This window comes from Aptenodytes patagonicus, chromosome 1 (assembly GCF_965638725.1).
Source record: "Aptenodytes patagonicus chromosome 1, bAptPat1.pri.cur, whole genome shotgun sequence".
In the NCBI taxonomy this organism is placed as follows: domain Eukaryota; kingdom Metazoa; phylum Chordata; class Aves; order Sphenisciformes; family Spheniscidae; genus Aptenodytes; species Aptenodytes patagonicus.
Window position 1 is genome coordinate 181,479,010 of NC_134949.1, and position 23,185 is coordinate 181,502,194.

General features: G+C 43.0%; 1 protein-coding gene across 5 annotated transcripts in view; it reads left to right on the forward strand.

Moving 5' to 3' along the window:
* The window catches only part of KLF12 (KLF transcription factor 12), a 259,944-nt gene that overhangs the window by 226,394 nt on the left and 10,365 nt on the right, over positions 1 to 23,185 (forward strand). For all 5 annotated transcript variants that reach the window (XM_076362829.1, XM_076362866.1, XM_076362839.1 and 2 more), the window contains one exon: positions 11,384 to 11,541. In XM_076362829.1, the coding sequence (XP_076218944.1) occupies positions 11,384 to 11,541 (158 nt within the window). The remainder of the gene's footprint in view (positions 1 to 11,383; positions 11,542 to 23,185) is intronic.

Sequence of the window (23,185 nt, forward strand, 5' to 3'; positions counted from 1 at the left end):
CCAGCCAGTCCCCGAGCAGCGGCCCCCCCGGCCAGCTTTCCCCAGTTTATGTACTGAGCATGACGTCACATGGTATGGAATGTCCCTTTGGCCAGTTTGGCTGTGCCCCCTCCCAGCTTCTTGTGCACCTCCAGCCTTCTCAGTCGGTAGAGCATGGGAAGCTGAAAAGTCCTTGGCTAGTGTAAGCATTACCTAGCAACAACTAAAACATCGGTGCGTTATCAACTTTGTTCTCATCCTAAATCCAAAACACAGAACTGTACCAGCTATTAGGAAGGAAATTAACTCTATCCCTGCCGAAACCAGGACACTGCAACTATGTAAATTTCTGCCTATGTAAATATCTTACTTGGTGACAAAACCTGGCCCTGTGATTCTCTAGAGAGGCGGTTCTCAGCTGGGGAGGTGGCAGCAGGTCTGAGGGAAGAGAGAAGGAAAATAAAGAGCAGGAAGAGCAAAGAAATGGCAGTCCCCGGGAAAGGAGGCTGAGGAGCTGGACCCACTGAAGCCCAGAACATTGCTTGGTTTTCAGGTGAGACTATATTATAAATAGGTGTGGAAAACCGCAGATGCAAGGAGAGGTAGTGGGGTTTCTTCGTATTGCAGTAGTGTATTAGTACTCTGTTCATGGATTTGGACCTCACTGTACTTATTTTGCTTTGCAAACACAAACCAGCAAAAAAGGTGTAGCAAGGATGTGGTAATCTAAATGAAGACATACTTCATTGACATGCATGGCTGTAAAGCCAGGTACAAGTTAGCATATTGAATAGCAAAGCTAGCTTCTTGTATAACATAAATACATCAGGATTCCTCATTGTTGTTAATGAAAATGCATGCTAACACAATCTGTATGGCCTCTGGGGTGTAGTAACAATTTTGATTTATAGAATATTTTCTCATGTTCTTTTATAAAAAATTCCTTTAGATAGGAGAGGGTGCTCTGGAAGGAAAAAAAAAACACATAAATCTCAAACCTTATCGATTAGAAAGTAGTTTTAGAAAAAGAAACCCAGATCCCTGAAGGATGATCTTGTGCTCAGTAACGTTTTTGTCCCCAAATGAATTAAATTGTTTAGTCCCTTTTCTCCTAGTCAGATCAAATAGGTACAATACTTATTTTATCTCTGCAATAGATGAATTCTTTGCAATATATATTCTCAGAGGCGGGAGCTTGTAGATGGCTGTGGGGCATACAAAATTGGTTTTTTGAGATGACATGCTGTTGGGGGTGGCAGGTTATCTTTACATATATAAGCACCAAAGTGTACACTTCAATGGAGTCAACTGTTTAGTAGTTTCCAAAATCTGCTTGATGACACAGAGTATGACAGATGACCACCCACAATTGCATTATACATAGGTATCCAGGGTAATCAAATATTTAACGTATCGATAATAAGCCTTCTGAACAGGAAGGAAGAAAAGGTCGTTCACATGAGCTTCAGTCCCAGTGGACACAATGTCCCTGTTTAATGTCACTGACCTGGCAAGACATTACGCAACAATTTTGTCAGCTAAGGATACAGAAGAGATAATTTTTAATCACCACTGCAGTGATCAGTTCCACATTTGTTAGTCTGACCAACAGGAGATGGATGCACAGGCGAGAGTCATCATTGTACAGACTTTGGAACTGACTACTGTGCTGCACAGGTGTGAAAAATCAGAATTAGAGGTAGAAGAAGAAAGTGAAATCTGGAGAGCAAGGTACAATATGTAAGGAGTCCTGCACTAGAAAGTGGAGCATCTATGCTGTTTCTACAAGTAACCAGAATAAAGGTGAAAGACGTGCATATGTACATACTCATCTAATTTCCATGCTGGAAATTTCAGCTCAGCCCATGTCTCCAACAGAGTAGTCTTTATTTCACTTTTTTAATTTCCTCTGCTGAGAATACCAGTACTGCTGTAGCTTGTTTGCATATGTGTTGCCAGAAAAACATGAAGGAAAAGTATGAATCAGAAAGGAACAGGAAGGGTAAAAAGCAGGGCCCTGTGCTCTCAAAACTGAGTTGGAGGTGCTCAGTTACCCAGTTTTCTGCTCTGTTTAGAAGGGGACAAAAAAGAAAGAACAGACTCGGCATTGATGCAGCCTCCGTCTGGAAGGAGTGTTAGAACGGCTGGTGCGTTAGAGATCCTGTGAATGATCACTGCTGTTCTGCCAGCTCTGAAAGGAGGGGACGAAATAAGATGCTCTTTCTCTGCTAGACCAGGTTCAGCTCCCAGGCTTGAACTAGCGTGCATCAAACACGTTTGGCATACAGGATTTCAGGAATTATTCCTGCTTTCAGGAAGACGTACAATGCTTTGTCATCAGATCCAAAAAAACAGACCTTTCTTTAGAAAAGACGTGCACTTTATTCCACCTGCAAATTCATTGTGAAGATACGTTTTCCTCACTGCTTGAGGTTTCCTTATTTTCATGGATTTCCACTTCAGCTCGGAAGAACATTGGGCTAAAGGAAAGTAAGCTAATTTTTTTTTTAAAAAGAAAGAAATTCAGGCTTGCGTTAGCTCATAGTCACTGTTATCTTTCATTATAATGTGTAGATATGTGTATTTATAAAGATAAACATTTATGTAGGAACTATTTAGAAAAAGTGAGCATTCATTAGAAATTCCCTTTAGAACATGAGTGTGGCTGAGCACTGGAACGTGTTGTCCAGAGAGATGCGTTTTTTTCTATCTATCTTCAAATATTTTCAGACTTCAACAGGACAAGGCCATGAGCGATCTGATCTAGCTCTGAAGTTACCCCTGCTGAGCAGAAAGTTGATAGATCCCTCCCTAGCTGAGTTTTTCTATTACTCTTTATTCTACGGTAATGCGGCATGTTACCAAAGGAGGTGTTAACGTGGGCTTCAGCATCCAGAGCAGTCTTTGCACCATGTTCAGCCATCCTGAGGAGCTGGAATTGTCGATGATGCAGTTGTGCATCTTCTGTATGTTGCATGTGTTAGAAAAAAATATCTCCTAAACAGATTTAAACAACTGCCATCATTTGCCACCTCAAAATCTATGGCAAAACCTAAGGCCAAGTGTCTCACCTAATGTGAGTCCATCTGTCCAAACCAAGGGAAAGACAGAGAGCAATGAAGTGGAATTATGTTTAAAATTAGTGAAAGTATTTTGTCTATGTGTAAAACATCATAGCCTTACTGTCAATGTTTCTAAAACTTTTATGGGTGGGAACAAGCTCTGTATGTCCTGCCATGTTAGAAATGTGAAATTTGTCTTTGTTAAGCAGCAGCCCAGTAATTCAGTAGGGGCGTCACTGGTCCAGGAGCTGCTGTTGCCCATGCTTGGCTACAGCTGGATGTAGTTGTGCAGGAATAAATTTGTCTCTGCTTAGAGCCTGGCCCGGGTTCTGGTTCTTACAGCAGGATCTGCAGGTGGTGCAAGTTGTCATACGGCCGTGAACTTTCCCCAAACCAGGAATAAACATTTTAATTATGTAGGCAATGCTTACATGCAAGATAGTTAACATGTAATTCCTTTGCTCTTTTACCCAGTAACTCTCTAGGATAAAATTTTCTTAGTTAATGATAAGGGTAAAAGAGATGGAAAATTGTGTTGTAGTTTTCTTTTTAGTGGCATTTCAGAGTTCATCATAGGCTTGATGTATAGGTTTTCTCTATCGGAAGTGTGCTTTACAGTCCCAGTCCTCCAGTCCTCAGATCTGGGGGACATGCTGGAGCATGTCGTAGATACTTTCTGGCCCAGCTTCCTTTCCTTAGAAACCCCACACAGAGGAACAGCGTGAAAGAGGAGGACGTGGTATGTGCTCGGGTCTCAGCCCAGTGTGGAGCTGGGATACACCCCAGGACAGCACTGCCCTAGGAGCTGGAAAGTGCTCCTGGATCCCACAGCACGAACACAGCTCAGGAGGATCAGGCAACTGTCTCATTCTCATGTCTCAGCTTAGCACAGCTCATAATGGACGTGATGGATCATTTTGATAAGGCGTGCCATAGTTGACGTTAGTGCTTTTCCTAGTAGACCCCAAAGCTCTTTCCCTCTGCCAGAAGTTTGTTTCATGTATAGTCGTGCTTTCGGTTCCACTACAGCCAGAGAGATGTTGTAACGCACTCGGGTATTGCAAGGCAGCTCACCCATTCAAGTAACTTTAGCTGGTCTCAGTGGGAATAAATGCTGCAGATAAAGTCAAGGTCAGAGCGCAGGGTATTTTGTTTGCTGACTGCCCAGGACAGGGATGTAAGAGCACGGGAATGGCTGTACGGAGCCGGAGCAGTGGGTCCTCTTGCCCGGGGCTCTCCCTCCGGTAGCAGCCAGAAGCAGACACCTAGGACAGAGCATAACAGGGCAAACTTACCATGCTCCTACTCCCGTCTGCTCCCAATGCAATTTCCCACCATCTCCAGCTCAGGCACTTTCTGAACCAAATGTATTCAAATCATCTCTTATCTGTGTTTTGTTTACCCATGTGATTTTTCCATTTAATATGTGTACTGCTTGTGTATGCTGCCAAATTCTTCCTTTCTTTCTTGACAAAAAGTATAATTTCCGGTATAGTATCACCTTAAAGTACACTGATTGACCTAACTACTGCTAATAAGAGTAGTACATATTTTCCTTTTATGATTGCCTTAAGTACTGCTTGATATGTTTTAATGTCTAACATTCCTAAGGCAGATGTTTGCCTTTCATGAAACATTAATTAGAATCTAAGAATCAAAGAGGAGAAAAAAATACATATGTATATATGCATGTGCATCTGTTTGTCTGCGAACAGGAGACAGTGGAAACTTTGTATTAAAAAAAGCAGTAAGTAAATATTTGAGGGAAAGACTTTATCAGGAGATTACACTGATATTTAAGCATATTCAAGCAAAAAAAATTACTGTGTTTTTATATAGTATGATTTTGGCATCTCGCTACTAGGTGAAGTTTTATAAACTGTAATGAAAAATAAGCTGTATCATATTTCTTCACAGTTTAATATGTAGTGTTTATAAGGATACTTTCACCAATATCCTGAGTGGGAAGGTAACATTATACAAGCTATCAGAAAATAAAAGGACATTATGTGAAAAGCTACTACAAAAGAAAGTAATTGAGAACTGGAAACTGAGAAATACGGTTCAATTCCCCTTTTCAAAAACACACAGAGTACTTATATCATGCCTGTTAGCATCTGAAACTTGAAGGTCTTAGCAGAGAGAAGGTACTTTATCTTAAGTGAGATTAGCTCCCTGAAGGAGCATGCTGCTGTTCACATGTTCACTTGACTCTGAAATGCGCCGGAGGACTCAAGCAAAAGCATTGGGACTGCAGTCGTCTCTGCTTCCGACTGTCCTTGGTGGGAAGCTGCTCTGTAAGCCTTGAGCAGTGCTACTGTCCCGCTTCACCCGAATGACTGACAGCTGCCATGGGTTTGCATGAGATCGTCTGACATGCTGGGGGGATGGCTGTCCCACCACTGGATCCAAAGGCCAAGATTTTCAAAAATAACGCAGAAAGCTCAACTCTGATGCTCATATTTAGTCACTTAAGAGCTCTAGTTTTTATAAACGTTAAGCGGCCAAAACCCACTATGTTTCTGCAGCTCAGGTTCCCTTTGAATGCCAAGAAATGCAAGAGATCCAAGGATTTTCTTCAAGTGCTCATTACCATCTGAATGCAGACATGTTATATTCTAGTTCTCTGCTTTTATTTCAATTGCCTGCGCTTTTAGTTGCTACGACTGAAAGGTTGGCCCAGAAGCTTTGCACGTCTCATAAAGTAATGCTTCACATTGCTAAATTTATACAGTTTGTGTATTTGAATATTGTATATTTGTATCTTTTTTCCTTTTAAAAACAAAGAAAAAACATAAATATCTGGATGTCCAAAATTGGCCTGAGGATGAGATATGAATGTTTGTCTGTTGGTTCTATCCCATATTGTCAAGGCACATTGTCACCTCTTAAGTATGTAGCATGGTAATATCTCCCAGTTTTTGTTTTCAGCCTATCTATTTATGTGTTTATCTTTTATGTATCTTCTGCATACACAAGTGTCACAAGAAGAAGCTTCATTGTGGAGCAAAAGGTGGATTTTCCAGTTGTTCCTTGTGTTGATTGCTTAAGTCCATGTTCTCAGTTTCTTCATACAAATTCTGAATTTCCATGGAAATTGTGGCATTGGTGGTAATCAATCACAGCTATTTGCCAGTGAAAGGGTGATGACACTCCCCTCGCCCTTGGCCACAGGATCCTATCCTCTCCCATGTGTCAGTGCAGGTACTTGGCAGACTCCACTATTTAGGGAACTAAACCAGCAAAAGCAAGCAAGCTGCTCAGATTTTTTTGCAGAATTGACTTCGTCATTGTGGGTCCCTGAACTGGCTCGCTGAAGGATCAGACAAGTGCCAGTGCTAACACAAGGGAAAGCAACTGGAGCAGGACTGTCCTGGTACGCCAGCTTAGCCAAATCACATCCTTCAACAGCCCAGAGCCTGAGAAACACAAGAGGACCACGGCTCGCATTATGCCCACCTTGTGGGGCACGCTCTAGCCTGCCGAGCCCCTCATCCGGGCTGAGCAGCTGCTGCACGGAGCCGAGCCCATTCTGGTTCTCTTTCTCGTGGAAGCTGGAGCGGAGAGGGCACAGCTGATATGTGCCTGGGCCTCACCTCAAAGTGAGGTTAGCATTTGTTTTTAGCAGCTGCGGGCTATTAAGGTGTAGCCATAAGTCTCTCATTTAACTACAGCTAGGGAGGAAGGTAATACAGGCTGAAGGTTGTAAAGGAGAGATGGGGGGGGGGGGGGCGCTTTGGACACAAGCTGGTCAATACCTGTTGGCCCCAGGTCAGCGCGTTTTCCATGGGGTCTTTTGCAAGGCATGCAGGAGACATAGCCAGAGAGCCTGAGCTCATAGTGGAGGGGCTGAGGAAGAGTAAAGGTGGCAATCACAAGGACGAAAACGCAACACTGGGACACTGGGTTTGTATGGCAAAGAGCAAAGCAGCGGCTCGCTGCACATCACCGGGTCCGTGCTGGCTGTGTCAGCCAGCTCTTGCCCGGCTTGCTGGGACGCCGGCAGTGCCAGGAAGCTCGTACTTTGGCCGAAGGTAACGCTGTATGTTTGCCAAAGGGTGAGAGCATGTGAGCAGGCTGTTTGTGGGGAGCAGCCAGTGTGCAGCGAGTTGTCACCGCGTGGCATGTTGTTGGTGTGTCACAGCACTGAAGACAGTTCAAGGCTTTAGTAAACATACTGTGCTCCTCGGGCAGTTCTGCTGCTTATTGCTCAGAAAACAGAGGATCAGTATAAAAAGACACACTACGTGTGTTTTTAACAGTGTTACTGCATATGCCAAGGGCCTTTCCCAGTCTGTAGGTAGAACGGAGGTGAAACACCCAGGATGTAATGGGCAGCATTCGTAGAAAGGAAAAATAATCCTGCGTTACCAGGGTTGTTATAATTCCTGTCGCATGCAGCACAGATCATGTTCAGGAGAACTTGATGGCCATCTACTGGCGAAGCCCCAGTCTTTGTTTTACTTTGCAGACTTCCTGCATCAGAGAGACAAGCACTTGGCCGTGTGTGAGTTGCAGAGATGCATGTTTTCACTTCTAGCCGGAAATAACACAGCTGAAGTTTTGTAAATCACCCTAAATGCTCACACTGATTTTATTCATTTCACCCTATGCGCAGTACTGACTACAGGTGTTGCGGCTGCTTATGGAGGCAACCAGCAGTGCCCCAGGATTTCTGTTAGTGTAATAGTTTCTACACTAATATAGAAATTACATTGGTTTTAGAAATAACAAACTGCAAATAAATACATGTCAAGCTGACAGGTCAGAACCCTATTTTCTTCTTTGTTACTTTATCTTTCAAACTTGATGTATCAGCAGTAATTTGATACATCCTGCAGTTTGCCTGGGCTGTTGCCTATGGTGTCAGGCCTATTGCTAAACCCACCTTGAGCCTTAAAGGCTGCCTGAAATCTTGGCCGATAACAGGAGAACTGACAGCTTCTCGTCTGGGCACCCTGGCAGCTCTCGGCTGCTGAGATGTTTCCAGGTCTTCACTCTGGGCAGTCTGTGAGGGACTCTTACGGTCAAGAGAGGCTGCTAAGATATGGTGGGGGGTTTTTCATTTTTGTTCTTTTAATTTATTTTACATGATTTTAAAACACATTGTAAACACAAAGAAAAAAACTCAGTAAAAAAAATTAATACCTGTGAGTTCCCCGTCATGTCTATTCTCAAAGTCTTTGTCTACCATGGTGCCATCAAACAGTAGTTTCTGGAGCCCTGTGTTGACCAGAGCCACCTGGCAGAACCCCCGTGGCCTTTAAAAGGCACAAAACATGGTTTTGAGGACTTTTTTATGTCTCTCTGTGTGGTTGGCGAGGGTATTTTGTAGAAATTGCTTAAGAAAGAGGAGGGCGTCCCTTTACTGCTGCATGGCCAAAGGAAAGAACATCAGCAAATCAACTGACAGTTACTGTGAGAGGGACTAACCTCAGGAAGGTCAAAAAAGCACCTTGTGCTCTTTTTAGGGCTTCCTGTGGTACCTCCATTTTAAAAAATCACACAGCTTTTGTAAGGCTATAACAAGGCTGGTGGTATCAGGTAGGATCTGGCTTCTTTTCCACCAGTGAGCGTGTCTGCACTGCGGGGTCCCCCTGCACCACGGGGCTTAGAGTGGCAGAGGAGGATCACCTTGGAGGTGTGCTCTCACTTGCCACGTGAGTCCCTTCTGCTGGCTAGTTTGTCATTTAGTCTGCACTGCTGCAAAGGGAAGTCATGAGGTTACATTTGCTGGTTCCAGCTGACGGTAACCTTTCTCCTTGGCGTGCTGAGCAAGCGATGGCTGTGAAGCTCGTGGGGGACGGTGGCAATGCAGAGCAACTTCTGTGGCTTACTTGGTTATTTTCCCTGGCATGGAATAGGTAGGATGCTTCGCCTTTTAGAATAAAGGAGCAATCCAGTTAAGAAGCAGCAGCATTGATTGTGTGCTACCTTTGCGGCTCCGCTTTATGCCACCATCTCCTGTATAAATACCCGGGAAAGCACAGAGCAGTTCCCAGCAGTGAGGTCACTTTCTTGTACGTGACAAATAGCTTTTTACGAGGTGCTGACTCTGCTCAAGGTTCGTTTTGTCTCGGGGTTGGAAATTGCAGCAGCATTACAAGCTTGATCCTCCTCCCATTTAAACGAGCTGTACTATCCAGGATCTGAATGCCCTGCTACAAAATAGGCTTTTAAGACAGGTCGTAAATCACATGCAGCAAAAATGATGCACAAATATTTATTTTTAAACATAAAGATTTTCTGCTCTTGAGCACTGGATTTTGTACCTTCAGTATTGAGCTTTAAGATTTGATTTACATGTTTGCTTTTTATTTTAGCTGGTGGGATGCTTAAAAAAAACCCGCTGGAGTAACAAGACTGTTCTCAGTGAATCATCTAACCCAAGACTTTTATTTGCCCTGAGATGCAGATGCTTAAATGCAATTCCTAAGCCATTTCTGTGACAGCTAAACATATCTGTGTTCCTGTCACATAGTTAAAGTGCTGATGTGTCTTACTCTCCTGGGAACTACTTTTTGCTAGTTAATGTTGATATTACAGCCCTCTGTCTATTTCTTCCTCCATTTCAGAAATTTCCCGCATGCCCGTTTACAGACATCATATTATAGGCAAAAATAATTAATCTGGAAAATCTCTTTGCCTGAAGGTGAAATATGAATATATATCAAGTATTAAGAGAAAAAGAGGGCTGTCAGAAAGAGAGTACTCCATTTTTTTAAATAGTGCTTTAAATTAGGGTTTTACTGTAAAAATTGTTACACAAAAAGAAAAATGCATAATTTGAACTACCACGAATTCAAGGCTGAAAGATTCGTAATGCAGCGAATTGGAACATCAGTGAAATCACATGCTAACAGTGCGAGATGCTTTATGCAAAGTTTTAACCCAATATAAATAGTCCTCAGCAAATTCTGGAAATCTCTAAAAGTGAAGTTTATGGCAGAACAGCTATAGCTGTAACAGCACTGGCTGCTGTAACAGAAGGTTGAGGATTGGTGTTGACACAGGAGCTTCTCAGCAGATGAATCAACATCAGTGCTTCTTTCAGATGCCTTTCTTAGTATCTTGGCTTCCCCAAAGGTTCGTGCTTGCTTCTTTTCGTGATCAGATTCAGTTTCTTTTCCTCCGATTCATTTTCATTTGACAGTCACAAATTCTTTCAGGAGAACCAGGAACTTGCATCTTAAGAGTTTAAAAGAGCTGGCTGACGAATCTCTAGATCATTTACCTTCAATGTCAATAAACACGGGAATGTGGGGGAAGCCCCAGAAACTTCAATGAAGGCCAATGTTGTTCCAGTACTTAAAGTAGCTAAACAGGCTAGTATAACTGTAGGTGAACGTGACTGCTGTGCAGTATAACCATAATGGGGTTGATAAGGCGATCAATTAATAATGATTTATAGCTGGGTAATATAACTAATGGAAGTCAATGAGGGTTTGGATCTTGGCATACCGGCTTGATAGTAGTTTATGACACAAGTTTATCTAACCAAGGCAAGTGCATTGTTGTAGCAGGCTTTCTTGAAGTATTAGACTTGGTACATACTGTATCTGTAAAATAAAGCTATGTGACTTCAACATTACTTTTTTTTATTTGCTTAAAAGTGGGATAACTGATAGGCCTTAGGATGTTGCTGTAAATGTGGAGTGTCTTCGCTGAGCATAGGCATTTCTGTGGAAATCGTTTGCTGGCCCTGTGCTAATAAACTTTTTTATTTATCAGTGGTCTGAAAGGAAATAAAATTCATTGACTTGCAGGTGATAGATTGAGAATTGTTAAATAAGTAAATGGAAAAATCGCTGCTGCAGCGTGATATGGATCTCTTAGCAACCTGTATGCAAGCAAACAACAGGTGTTTGGCCAAATGCGAGGATCCATAGTCCAGACCTGAGTACTGGAAGCAATTTTTCTTAAAAGGTTTCAGGATTATTATATATTTAAACTTGTCAAAGAGAAATTACAGAGGCAATATATAAAGCTGTTTAGAAAGCAGGGTTCAGTGAGCTTGGATCTGGACACGGTTAAAATAGAAATAAAGCTCAGATAAAGTCAGGCTATGTCGTTACTGGAGCAGTATTTCAAGGATCATGGTGTTTTGTCTGGCAATAAGCACTTCTAAATCAAGACTTGAATTTTATTTCGTACTGCACAATACGCTCCAGTTCAAGCACAAATTGTTTCAAATACGTGCTGTGGACTACATTGTAGAAGAGGAAATAATTAATTAATTGTTAAGGTCACTTCTGGCACAGTGATATTTTACAGCTGATCTTTTGAGGCCCAGGATATACACCGTGCTCTTGCTTCATTTTTGCTTCTGTTCTGTTTTTTAGTTCCATTTCACCGTTCAGTATTGAGAGCACAAGGCGTCAGAGAAGGTCCGAGTCTCCAGACTCCAGGAAGCGGCGCATCCATCGGTGTGACTTCGAGGGATGCAACAAAGTATACACAAAAAGTTCCCACCTGAAGGCTCACCGGAGGACGCACACAGGTAAGACTTTTCTGGCACTGTGTACCACAGTTAAGACACGCAGGTTCCTTTCTGCCTAATTTAGGACGTATTGAACTCGTCATCCTACACTAAGTGCTGAAGGCCTGTACCTAAACGACGGAGATGTCTGCGGGTGTGTCAGCATTGGCATTCTCGTGCAGTTCGAGCGTGCTTTTGAATTGAACTTCCCTGTCATCGCCACCTCACAGCACAAGAGTGATCTCAGCACAAACCGGACTCCTTTCAGATGAAACGAAACAGAAAAGTGGCCTCCAGGGACACACCTAATGTGCTTCAATGAACAATGGGTGGTCATTGCTTGGGACCAACCAGAGCTAGTCCAAAGAAAACCCTTGAGAAAAACATATAGTGTGGACACGGATCTTCAGCACCATTATTTCACTCTACAGACCTGCTCCTATGGAGCTACTACTTGCTTTTACAGATGTAGCCTTTGAATGATAGGCACCACTAAATGCCTTCAGTTCAATTCAAGAGTAAACTCAAGAGCTCAGTATTTCTTTCTGGAGGCTTTCAGAGGCACCTACCACATACTGCAGAGGGAAGTCAGTCACTTTATGAGAACAGGTTGCACTAGGTCCCTACAACAGAGATGCCAGAGAGGTGCCTAGATTAGCTGGGTCATAGAATCATAGAATCATTGAGGTTGGAAAAGAAAAGACCTCTAAGATCATCGAGTCCAACCGTCAACCCAACACCACCATGACCACTAAACCATGTCCCTAAGCGCCTCATCTACACGTCTTTTAAAAACCTCCAGGGATGGGGACTCCACCACTTCCCTGGGCAGCCTGTTCCAATGTTTCACCACTCTTTCAGTAAAGAAATTTTTCCTTACATCCAATCTAAACCTCCCCTGCCGCAACTTGAGGCCATTTCCTCTCGTCCTATCGCTTGTTACTTCGGAGAAAAGACCAACACCCACCTCACTACAACCTCCTTTCAGGTAGTTGTAGAGAGCGATGAGGTCTCCCCTCAGCCTCCTTTTCTCCAGGCTGAACAGTCCCAGTTCCCTCAGCCGCTCCTCATAAGACTTGTTATCCAGACCCCTCACCAGCCTCGTTGCCCTTCTCTGGACACGCTCCAGCACCTCAACGTCCTTCTTGTAGTGAGGGGCCCAAAACTGAACACAGGATTCGAGGTGCGGCCTCACCAGTGCCGAATACAGGGGCACAATCACTTCCCTACTCCTACTGGCCACACTATTTCTGATACAGGCCAGGATGCCATTGGCCTTCTTGGCCGCCTGGGCACACTGCCGGCTCATGTTCAGCCGGCTGTCGACCAACACCCCCAGGTCCTTCTCTGCTGGGCAGCTTTCCAGCCACTCTTCCCCAAGCCTGTAGCGCTGCATGGGGTTGTTGTGGCCGAAGTGCAGGACCCGGCACTTGTCCTTGTTGAACCTCATACAGTTGGCCTTGGCCCATCCATCCAGCCTGTCCAGGTCCCTCTGCAGAGCCTTCCTACCCTCGAGCAGATCAACACTCCCACCCAACTTGGTGTCGTCTGCAAACTTACTGAGGGTGCACTCAATCCCCTCATCCAGATCATCAATAAAGATATTAAACAAGACCGGCCCCAGTACTGAGCCCTGGGGAACACCGCTCGTGACCGGCCGCCAACTGGATGTAACTCCATTCACCACAACTCTCTGGGCCCGGCCATCCAGCCAGTTTTTGACCCAGCGCAGAGTCCACCTGCCTAAGCCGTGAGCCGCCAGCTTCTCTAGGAGAATGCTGTGGGAGACAGTGTCAAAGGCCTTGCTGAAGTCCAGGTAGACCACATCCACAGCCTTTCCCTCATCCACTAGGCGGGTCACCTGGTCATAGAAGGAGATCAGGTTGGTCAAGCAGGACCTGCCTCTCATGAATCCATGCTGGCTAGGCCGGATCCCCTGGTTGTCCCGCTCATGCCTTGTGAGCGCCCTCAAGATGAGCCGCTCCATAATCTTCCCCGGCACCGAGGTCAGGCTGACAGGCCTGTAGTTCCCCGGATCCTCCTTCCGGCCCTTCTTGTGGATGGGCGTCACATTGGCAAGCCTAAATTGGGTCCATTCAGTGATGATAATACTTAACACTTAATCAATACCTGGTGTCCTTTTTGACTTTATGGGCTGTTACTAGTCTACATGACAGGCGTGTAAGGGTAGCTGAAGCAGTGATGTGTAATTGTTGTAATTTTATTGTGGATAAACTCAGGAGCAGCAATTTGAAGTCATCAAGAACAATTTAAAAGGGGATCGCTTGGATGGCTAGAAAGGCAGTGGACAGAATGCTCTGAGTTTCAGTGCTGTTCCTTACTCTGCTGCTGATTTACTTAAAATAAATTTATTGATCTCTCTGCTCTTAATGTACTTCAGTGTTCTTGTAACTTCTTGGAGAAAAGATGGTGTTTAGCCAGCATGTAGCACAATGTTGTTCTTTGCTGAGAATCTGCTGGCGCTTTCTGTGGTGTGGTGTACTCTAAAGAGTATGAGATACTATTTTAAAAAATTAAGTGATGGCTTCTACATTTCAAATGAGGCCACGTCTCCATCACTCTTTCCAATATGTCTTTTGGTTGGTAGGACTTTTGTTGAGAGGAATACTGAACAAGGCTCCATCCTAATACCCCCTACTAAACCAATTTCTGTAAGGTAAGAGTCCCTTCCTTAAACAGCAGAAATGTTCTGGTGATCCGGGAATTTCATTACATTTCCCTCTAGGCCTCTAGAATTCTAGTTTCTTCATATCTTCCTATTAATGCTTGTGCCTTCTCCTCTCTTTTAAGTTATCATGTCTTGTCTTAATTCTTTTTTCTTCTTCCCTATTCTTCCTGTCTTCAGTGTGGTCTTTCGTCCCCACCCTTCCGATATATTTTTATATAACCTTACCCTTTCACCTTGTTCTCTGTCGTTCTTGTTTTATTACTTTTATCCCAATCTAACCCTACTCTGTCCCTTTCCTTCTCCCTGCCCGGATTTCTAAGTTGTTTCCCTATTCTTGCCTGTATCACCCTTTGAGCATTTTATGGCTGTAGCAGATTAGAAGGCAGAGAGCCCAGCAGAAGTGTGAAACAAGTAGACTTTTTGGTTTGAACCAAAAATACCACTTAAGCGCTTATACCACAGGGAGGTCACTCTTTTCTAGCCTGCAAGACTGGCGACCAGCACAGGAGTATAAGCAAGTACCGTGTAAGGAGCTGAGTTACAAAACTAGAAGTGAACAACCTCAGAAATGTCACACCCAACTTGGCCCAGAAATACAGGAGGCTGTTCTCTGCTGTGACATTTTAAATCACTGAGAATCACATTTGTCATGAGTCTGTAATTCATTAGTGATCTCATGGCAGACCAGCGCTTGTAGGTAACGCACCCAAATCAGGGTTAGATAGTCTGCAGCGCTGAATCTCAGGCTGTGTACTTAGGGTGCTCAAAACTAGGCACTGAAGGCTTGAAACGGTGTTGGTAATTACAGCTTTTGTAGCTGTAACTCTCCAGCAGCATGAAGGGAGTTTCTGTACCTGCTGTAATCGTAGGATCCATCTCCTCAGCCTTGGTTCCCTGGCAGCTAGGTGTCTAGGCTATGCTATCTGTCTGGGATCTCTGGGTAGTCAGAGAAGAGGGATTGGCACCTCTGGGGCATGTTATTCCCTCTTCAGGTAGACCCAGGGATTGGCTTGCAAAGGTGCTTCTCTTTCACTGCTGAATACAGAAGAAGCCCGGATACCTACCTGTTAGCTCGCTGAAATTAATCCCCACCCCAAAAGGCAGCTGCCTGAAATACTTTACAGTCGTGTTGGATGTTGGTTTATTCCTTCAGGGAGAAAAGGAAAATAACATCAAATCAAAAACCTTCATTAAATGGTCAGGTGTTAACTGCTTTATATTGTCATGTCTTCATGCCTGCTGCAATGTAAGAAGTAAAGTCTAGTCTAGAGAGAAGGTGAGTGATGAATTTAGCCAATGGATCCAGTGAGAAAATCTGTATTGTGCTGTTAAAATTAAATGTGTTTTACAGAACACTTCTCGGGTCTTGGTAAGAAGTTGGTATATTCAGACTTACACGTAGCATTGGCCATGAGCACACTCTTATGTATTAATCTCATCTTACATTTTTTATCTTGGCCTTTACTTTTGCTTCAGGCAAAAGAAGTTAATTATTCACATATGACCCACAGTAATTAGTGCAGTTTTGGATAAGTATAAATGAAGTATGACAGCTATGCACGCAAGGGTGAGCAAGTTTCAGTAGGAAACTTTCTGAGAAAAGATCACAGAAACTCAGCATTGCATAATCTGGACTTTTTTTTTTCTTTCGGAAGGCTGATCTTGCTGACAGTTGTTTACCTAAGTAGTATGTGTTTGAGAACTATATTTTTTTTTCATTTACTATATATGCATAGCCACTAAAACATTTGCAGTCGTTTGGATACAGGAGGAGAAACAATGCGATATTTTGAACAACTTTGTTGATTGGAAAGTATACTTCTTTAAAACTTAATTAAAAATGGAAACAAAATATTATAGACAGTAACGGTGCATTTAATTCTCTTAGAGTGACCCCTAGGTTTTTTTAAGTATGCTATCATCTAGCTCCCCAATACTTCTCACCAGTGTCCTCAAAACTTAGTGTACTGGTGTGGGCATGGAGTCCACTGGGGGGCGAGCTTGAATTGCACATCGTCTCTCCAACTAGAAAAATGGCAAGTGAAACCTGTAACAGTTAGAGCATTTCATAAATCACGAGCACTGGTGTTAAATTTCTCTTTCTAGTATCAGCTTCTTGTTGTTGTTTTGCCAAATCGTCAAATAAAGCTATCAGGAGGTACCGGGTGTGATGGAGAGCCTTCGGGGCTCGCAGGCAATCTTGCAGCTCAGGTTTATCAACTCTTCGCAAGGAGAAACTGTGAAAAATTGGCTCACTGGAGTTGTGTTGGGTTAGTTTCTGCTTCAGTGAACTTCAAATTACTAATGTGTGACTCTACAAATGAGTAATCTTTAAAAATGGGAAAACCAGCAGCCCTGGGTTGCGTTCCCGGTCTGCTTACATCTGCGTTGCACTCGGCATAGGTGCTGGTGTCAGCCCTGGGAATGGGGAGAGCTGTAACTCCTGTTCCCCATGAGGTCCGGACCCATGCAGCCCCGGTGGGACTGACCTTCTTCAGTTTGCTGCTTTTACTTTGAAGATGGAGAGGGAAACAACCGTAGCGTTATTTTATGATATGTAATAGCTATTTCAGGCCTTTTAGGCAGTACTGAAGTTGCCATTGACACTTCCAGTAGGACAGCTGAGCATTGCAGACTAAGTAATACTGGTTGCTTCCACTGTGTTTTTTTCCCCCCATCAAAATTTCATTCTAAAAATATTTAAATTTATCTTAATGAATTGTTGTTTCCTTTTCTACTAGCCCTGGTTTGTGAAAGATCTACAGACTCTGTTCCCTCTGAAGAGAGATGATGAAAGTCTGATAGGTTTTATGTAAATTGAAGAGGCAAATCATGCCTTCTGTTGAGAGGCTGATACGGGTTATAAAAACTAGACTTTAATAACTGGTCTGTGAAGTTGGTGGAACTGGAAATCATGGGTCTGTGAAAACTGTAAAATGCATTAAATAATTTCATTATTTTGGAAAAAAGCAGGCAGATATTTTCATGCCATAAAATTGAGGACATACGTCTTGACCTCCTCTCTGGCTAGATGTTTCTGAAATGTCAATGGAAAACTGCAAAGTAGTCAAAATTGTTTGCAATTTCCCTGCAAAATTTCACTTGATTTGTCATTATTTTTCGATCATCTGTAACTATAATGAAACTAAGTTCGTCAGCTAGATACGGTGAAGGTGGCAGGACAAAGCCATGCAGTCAGGCCATTTATCAGGTCAAATGCAATGCAGTAAAGTCTCAGGTGAAATAATACATTTCATGTATTACAGGCTCAATCAGCTTATTAGTTGTGGATAAAGGACGTGACTGGAAAGATGAGAGGACAGGGGAGTGTTTTAGGGAGAGAGAAGAGGGAAAACAAGAACAAACATCCAGGACCCTTTGGGCTAGTTGCCATAACAGTGCAAAGGAGACATTAGAAAGTGGAAACACCTTTTGGATAGATGACAGTGATCATAGGAAAAAACACACAAACACTTTTTTAATCATAGTGATTTCAGTTGCCTTGTTAATGCATTAAATAATGAAAAGCATGATTATCAAAAGATGGCAGGTTCTGGCTGCCAACAGAGACACTGCAGGGCGGTGGCTGGTGGCTGTGGGCGATGTCCTGGGGCACGCATGTGGTCATGCACCCGGTCATGGACAAACTGTCACACTGGCCAACCACGTGGCTAAAAGCTGCTTTCACTTTTCATCCACAGGCTACTTAGTCTGCAAATCCTAGTGTGCAATATTCTGTTTTAACCTGAATCGCGGGCCTATTGGTACTAAAGCAAACCTTTGCATATCATGATCCAGTTTTCATAGACATCATCTGTCTCCTCTTAAATAGGGAGAGCATGTAAATTTGAGGCATATTATGTAAATTGAAGAGGCAAATTATGCTGTCTGTTAGGGGACCTGGTAAAGAACACAAAGACTTGAAACATGTATAATGGATAGTACATGTGGAGGAGATTTAAAGCTCTTCTCTTTTAAGTATGCAGAGTACACTGGGTGGTGTGAATGTGTCCCAAAGCGGTGCCTAGCATGGGGACTGTGACCTGAGAAATGTAACCAACTACATAGTCATTCAAAGGGAAATTTGATTTGTCTTGGATTTCACATCTAAAGTTGCTCACAGCTAAATCCAGTTGTAGCTCATTGTGGCTACCCTCTTACCATATGGAGAAGCCCAAGGAGTTTAAAACATTGTGTGAATCATCGTGAAGAAGTCAATGAAGAAAGAAGATGCCTGCTTTAAGGTTATGTGACACATAATTTTGCAATGTCTGATACAGAAGAGATTGCTCCCTGTCTCTCACCTCTGTAGGTTTTTCATTTATTGTAGGAGTAATCAGCATTCTGTATTTCTGTGCAACCTTATTTCAGTCATTAGTTACTAATTTCTGGAGGAACGTGGTAGAGTGGCTTTCCGGGGTCAGTGGCAGCAGAAGCCTGGGACTTTTCAGTTGGTGTGAAGTGGGAATGGATTTAGTCTGTGAGCATAGGGCATCGTATAGCCACAGCCGTGGCTTTGCTCCTGCCTCCGAGGGGTGGAGGAAGGCAAGGGCTGTAACCAGAGCACCTTCTGTAGGGCTCAGATACTGGGCTGCAACTGCTGCTTTTCATCTGTGAGCCCCAACCAGCACCGGGTCCGAATCACTCTTCTCAGTGCCACTGCTGCAGAAGATGCGGCTGCTTTGTTAGGCACTTACAGAGGCAGGCTGAATATAGCCCCCAGGCCGAATGAATTTTTTAGTGTTTGGTGCTTTGTCCTTGATCAACACCTATATCATTCCTGAGAGATGAGAGCAAATACCTTTGCAACAGACGTAATGAAGCCTATTTGTCAGTGTCAGGGGGTCTTCAGTGGCGTTACATGGAGACAGTAAACATCTCAGAAATGCTGTTTTATACCTGAGAAAATGACAGCATTTCCTCCACGAGATGTTCCTTTATAGCTGGGTTGAGACACCACCCTAGAAGATGGAGGGCTAGAGAGTACATGGGTGTTGTATTTAGTCTGAGGTTTTTCAGACATTGCATTCCTCTCACTCACTGTTGCTCCATATATTATTTTAATATGAAAGGGCCCCTGTCATTAGTCTTTGTTCACATTTTCCTTTGAGCAATTTCAGAGCGGACTTAAGAAGTCGGAGGCACCAAAAAAGTTATTTTTGCTCTGCAGGTTTTAAAACTCCATTCATTACCTGTTGTTTTCTTAAGGTCTCTTTAATGCCTTTTGCTAGCTATAAGTTCCAGAGAGATATTTACAGGTTTGTAATCCCTTCTTCAGGCAAATATTGGGAGGAAGCAACATTTTTAAAATAATCCTTCTGGATTTGACTTGAACTGTGTAGATTTTTGGCCTACTTTAAAATTAACACCTCTTTGTCACCTACCCTCCAGACTCGCTCTTCAAAAGCCCAGCTTTTCTTTCTCATGTCCTACGTGCTCCCTAGGCCCTTACACCAGAGCTCTCCCTCCTCCACGTAAATCTGTCGGGTGAAAAAAGCTGCAACAGCAGGTTCACATGCTGTTCCAGAAACTTGGAATTTAAATAAACAAAGCCAATTTAAAAATTGATTTGCTTTAAGTAAAATAGGAGGTTCTATTTGTATTGGGTGATGCTTTTATTTTTTAAGAAATACTTTCTTTTAGTGTTTAAAATTTACTGCCAGTTTCAATAAAGAGTAGAGCTTTCCAATGTGGAAACCAGTATATTTCATGGAATCCTTCACTTCTAGCTTTTCTGCTCTTTCTTCATGCAGTTTCTATTTAGAAGATAAACAGATTATTTAATAACCGGGGCTGCTGAAGCCTCAGCCTATTCCCATTGATGCGACTGGGTTCAGATTTCAGGACAGAAATGTATTTAAAAGCAGATGTCTGCTGGTGCGATATGTACCAGGGTATAAAGGCAGACTCACCAATGCCACCACAGCCTAGTAAGGTGATGTTCAGAAATGGGAACCCCTGGATGTAGCGAGATAGTTGTCTGAGTCCAGCTACTTACGGGCAGGTGTCCATACCACAAGGAGCTTGTACATCCAGTTCTCTTCCAATAGCTGCTCTGTGGAAAGTTAAATGATTTCATTTCTGGCGCATTTTGCGAGCTCTGAATTCACCTTACACACGGGGAGTCATTCCTCTGCATTGTAGGTCTGATGCTGTGCCGATATGGAAGAGTGCCCACGTGGTTATTCCAAGGCACTTTGATGGGAAAGCAAGTCTAATTGCGTCTGTGATTGCTTTCAGTCCCTAGGTTATGAAAAATATTTGCAACAGTGCCCCTTGACTTTGTAAATATGGGGTGCATGTGTGTTTTGTCTGTGTGTGGCACGAGGGAATAATGATGATTTCATTATGCAGAATAAAATTTTCTCTAAGTAAACCATTTAGTTCTTAATATTCTACCTCCAAAGAACTGCAGTTCATCTAAGGTCTCGGGCATGATTGTGGTCTACCATGTGTAGCCCTGCAGTGGCATAAAGGCAAGAAGGACCTCACTACTCCCATCCCCTCCAAAGTGCTTTCCCAGATGTTGCACCCAGATCTGGAGAAGTAAATACACAGTACGTTAACTCTTGCAGCCCACTCAGTCCCCGACAGAGGGAACAGGATAGCAACTTGCTACTGAAATGCCCATTACTGGTGATATCCCGTTTCTTTCGGGAAGTGTGTCTGGAGTTGCTCATGCCCGCCCTGTCCTTTTCAGGGCAACCTTTGATCGGAGCATGCTCAAAGCTGCCAGTAAGCTTCACAAAAGCCTTTGTTTTAATGTTTTATTCAGGTTTTCTTTTTTTCTGCTTTCTTTTTTCCGTGGCTAAAAGGAAGCAAGAGATAGAGCCTGAAAGCTGGTGTTTTCAATCTTCACTTTTTGCAAATAAGTAGGTAGAAAACTGGGGAAATTTTACAAAAATTTCTTGTTCTGTGGGAAGGGAAAAAGATCAGATGACACCTGTGTAGGATGAGGGGTTATCTTCTGCACTTCAGTGTTTTCTCCACATAGGATATGAAATGTAGTGGTATCTTGGTCACGTTAACTCTAACGATCTTTTCCCTTGTCATGTGTATTCTTGTCAGTTAATGTTTTTCTTTAGTATCATATATATTTATTCTGCTTTTTATGGTGATAAAAATTGGTATGTCTTCATTTGGGAAGTTTAATTCCATTCACAACTCATTTACTTAAATGGGAGGTGGGTTTTTTAATGCTCTGTTTCTGCAGACAGCCCAGCATACCAGGGCCCCAGCCTCTGCTTGAGCCTGACTTCTAGCACAGTGCAAACAACAAATAATCAGCTGTGCAAAACTGAGTGAGGCAAAGCTCACCCCTTGGAGCCTTTTTGTTGTTTTTTATTTGTTTGTTTATTTCTTTGGGAGTTTGTTTGTTGTTTTGTTTTTTACAGGTAGTGGAAGGTTTAGCTTTTATACTGAGAAACATCAGTATTGCTGTTGATGAACACAGTGGAGCAATCCCTGGAGCATCCAGGAGGAGTGACGGTAGCAGAATCGGAGGCAGATGGAAAGGGAAGCGTCACTTGCTTGACGTCTCCCTTGCAGATATGGATCACAGTGAAGGAAAGGTGTTTTATTTGGGGAGGCCAGACTACAACCCAGGCCTGCAGCACCCCAGTTAAAGAGAGTTAGTGTGCAGATCTGCTGGCACCCTCTGTGCAGTTGGTTGCTGATGGAAGTACGGATCTGTTGCATCACCTTTCCCAAATACCTTTGTGAGTGAAGGCTGCCATAAAAGGAAGAATCTCAGCCTTCCCCACGGCATTGGAAATTTGATAGTCCCATACATTTGCTGTGGCTGGAGGGAAGGAGAAAGCTTAGTGTAGTATCTTCCACTACACATACATATATATATAAAAAATACATATGTTAAGTGTGTATATATGCACTTAACATATACTTAAATATTTATATATGTACCACATCATGCAGGAAAAAATTATCAGGAAGGGTAATAAAAAGCTATTTGTCATCTACTGTTGGGATTTGGTCTGGCTCCTGGATGCAGGTACACAGGAAGAGGCCTTTTACATTTCCAAAAATTTCATTTTTTCTGTTTTTACAGGAATTAAAATTCATTATTTTACATCAGCAATGCCCTTGGCAATGTATGTAACTAATCCTTGTCCCAGAGCATTAATTCATTTGTATCTCACATAGTAGTAGGTATGTCCCATCGTGGGGCAAAGTCTCTGTGCAGAAGCCCAAAAAGAGAAAATGTGGAAGTTCCTTGGATTCCCCCTCTTTGTTTCTCTCCTGTACGTGCAGTTACAGAACAGGGCTGGGACCAATGTAATGGATTTGCCTTCTTAAGTTATGGAGAACTGAATTTTGTGAGTCTGGTCGCAAAGGCTTTTTTGCTGGGATTTGTATTAAAATAGCAGCAAACTGAGGCAGCTGTATATCTAGAGGGGCATGTGGGACAATAGCAGGTGATGGAAAGAGATAAGGTTGCTGAACTAGTACTGGTCTTGCAGAGGGAGTGAGAAGAAGGGTCAGGATGGCAAACTGGACCCAAGCTCAGCAGTGCAGTGAAATGAAAAGATAGTTGTATGCTGCGATGTGGGAAAAGGACTCGCACCTGAATTATCAGAAGTGGAGCTTGTAAATAATCGGTTCAAGAGCTGCCAAAAGTGTGATGAAGTTCTGTCTCTTGTTTTAGAGTGGAGGTTGTCACTGTATTTTTGAATTGAAGAAATTGTTTTGTTCCCAGTTTTCACATGAAGAAACCATGTCCCCGTGCTTTGCCTAAGTCAGACTGAGAACAAGGAATAAAAAACCTGAATTTCAAGACGTGTGACAGGCAGCACAATATGTTCCTGTTCTGCTCATAGAAATTGTTTTCCCAGACTTGCTCAGCTGATACAAAATTTTAATCTCTTCCCAGAAAGATATTTTATTTGCGTATTTTGACAATACTGAAACACAAAAGTCAAATTCACTGTGTTCACCAAAGAGATATAGTGAATCAGT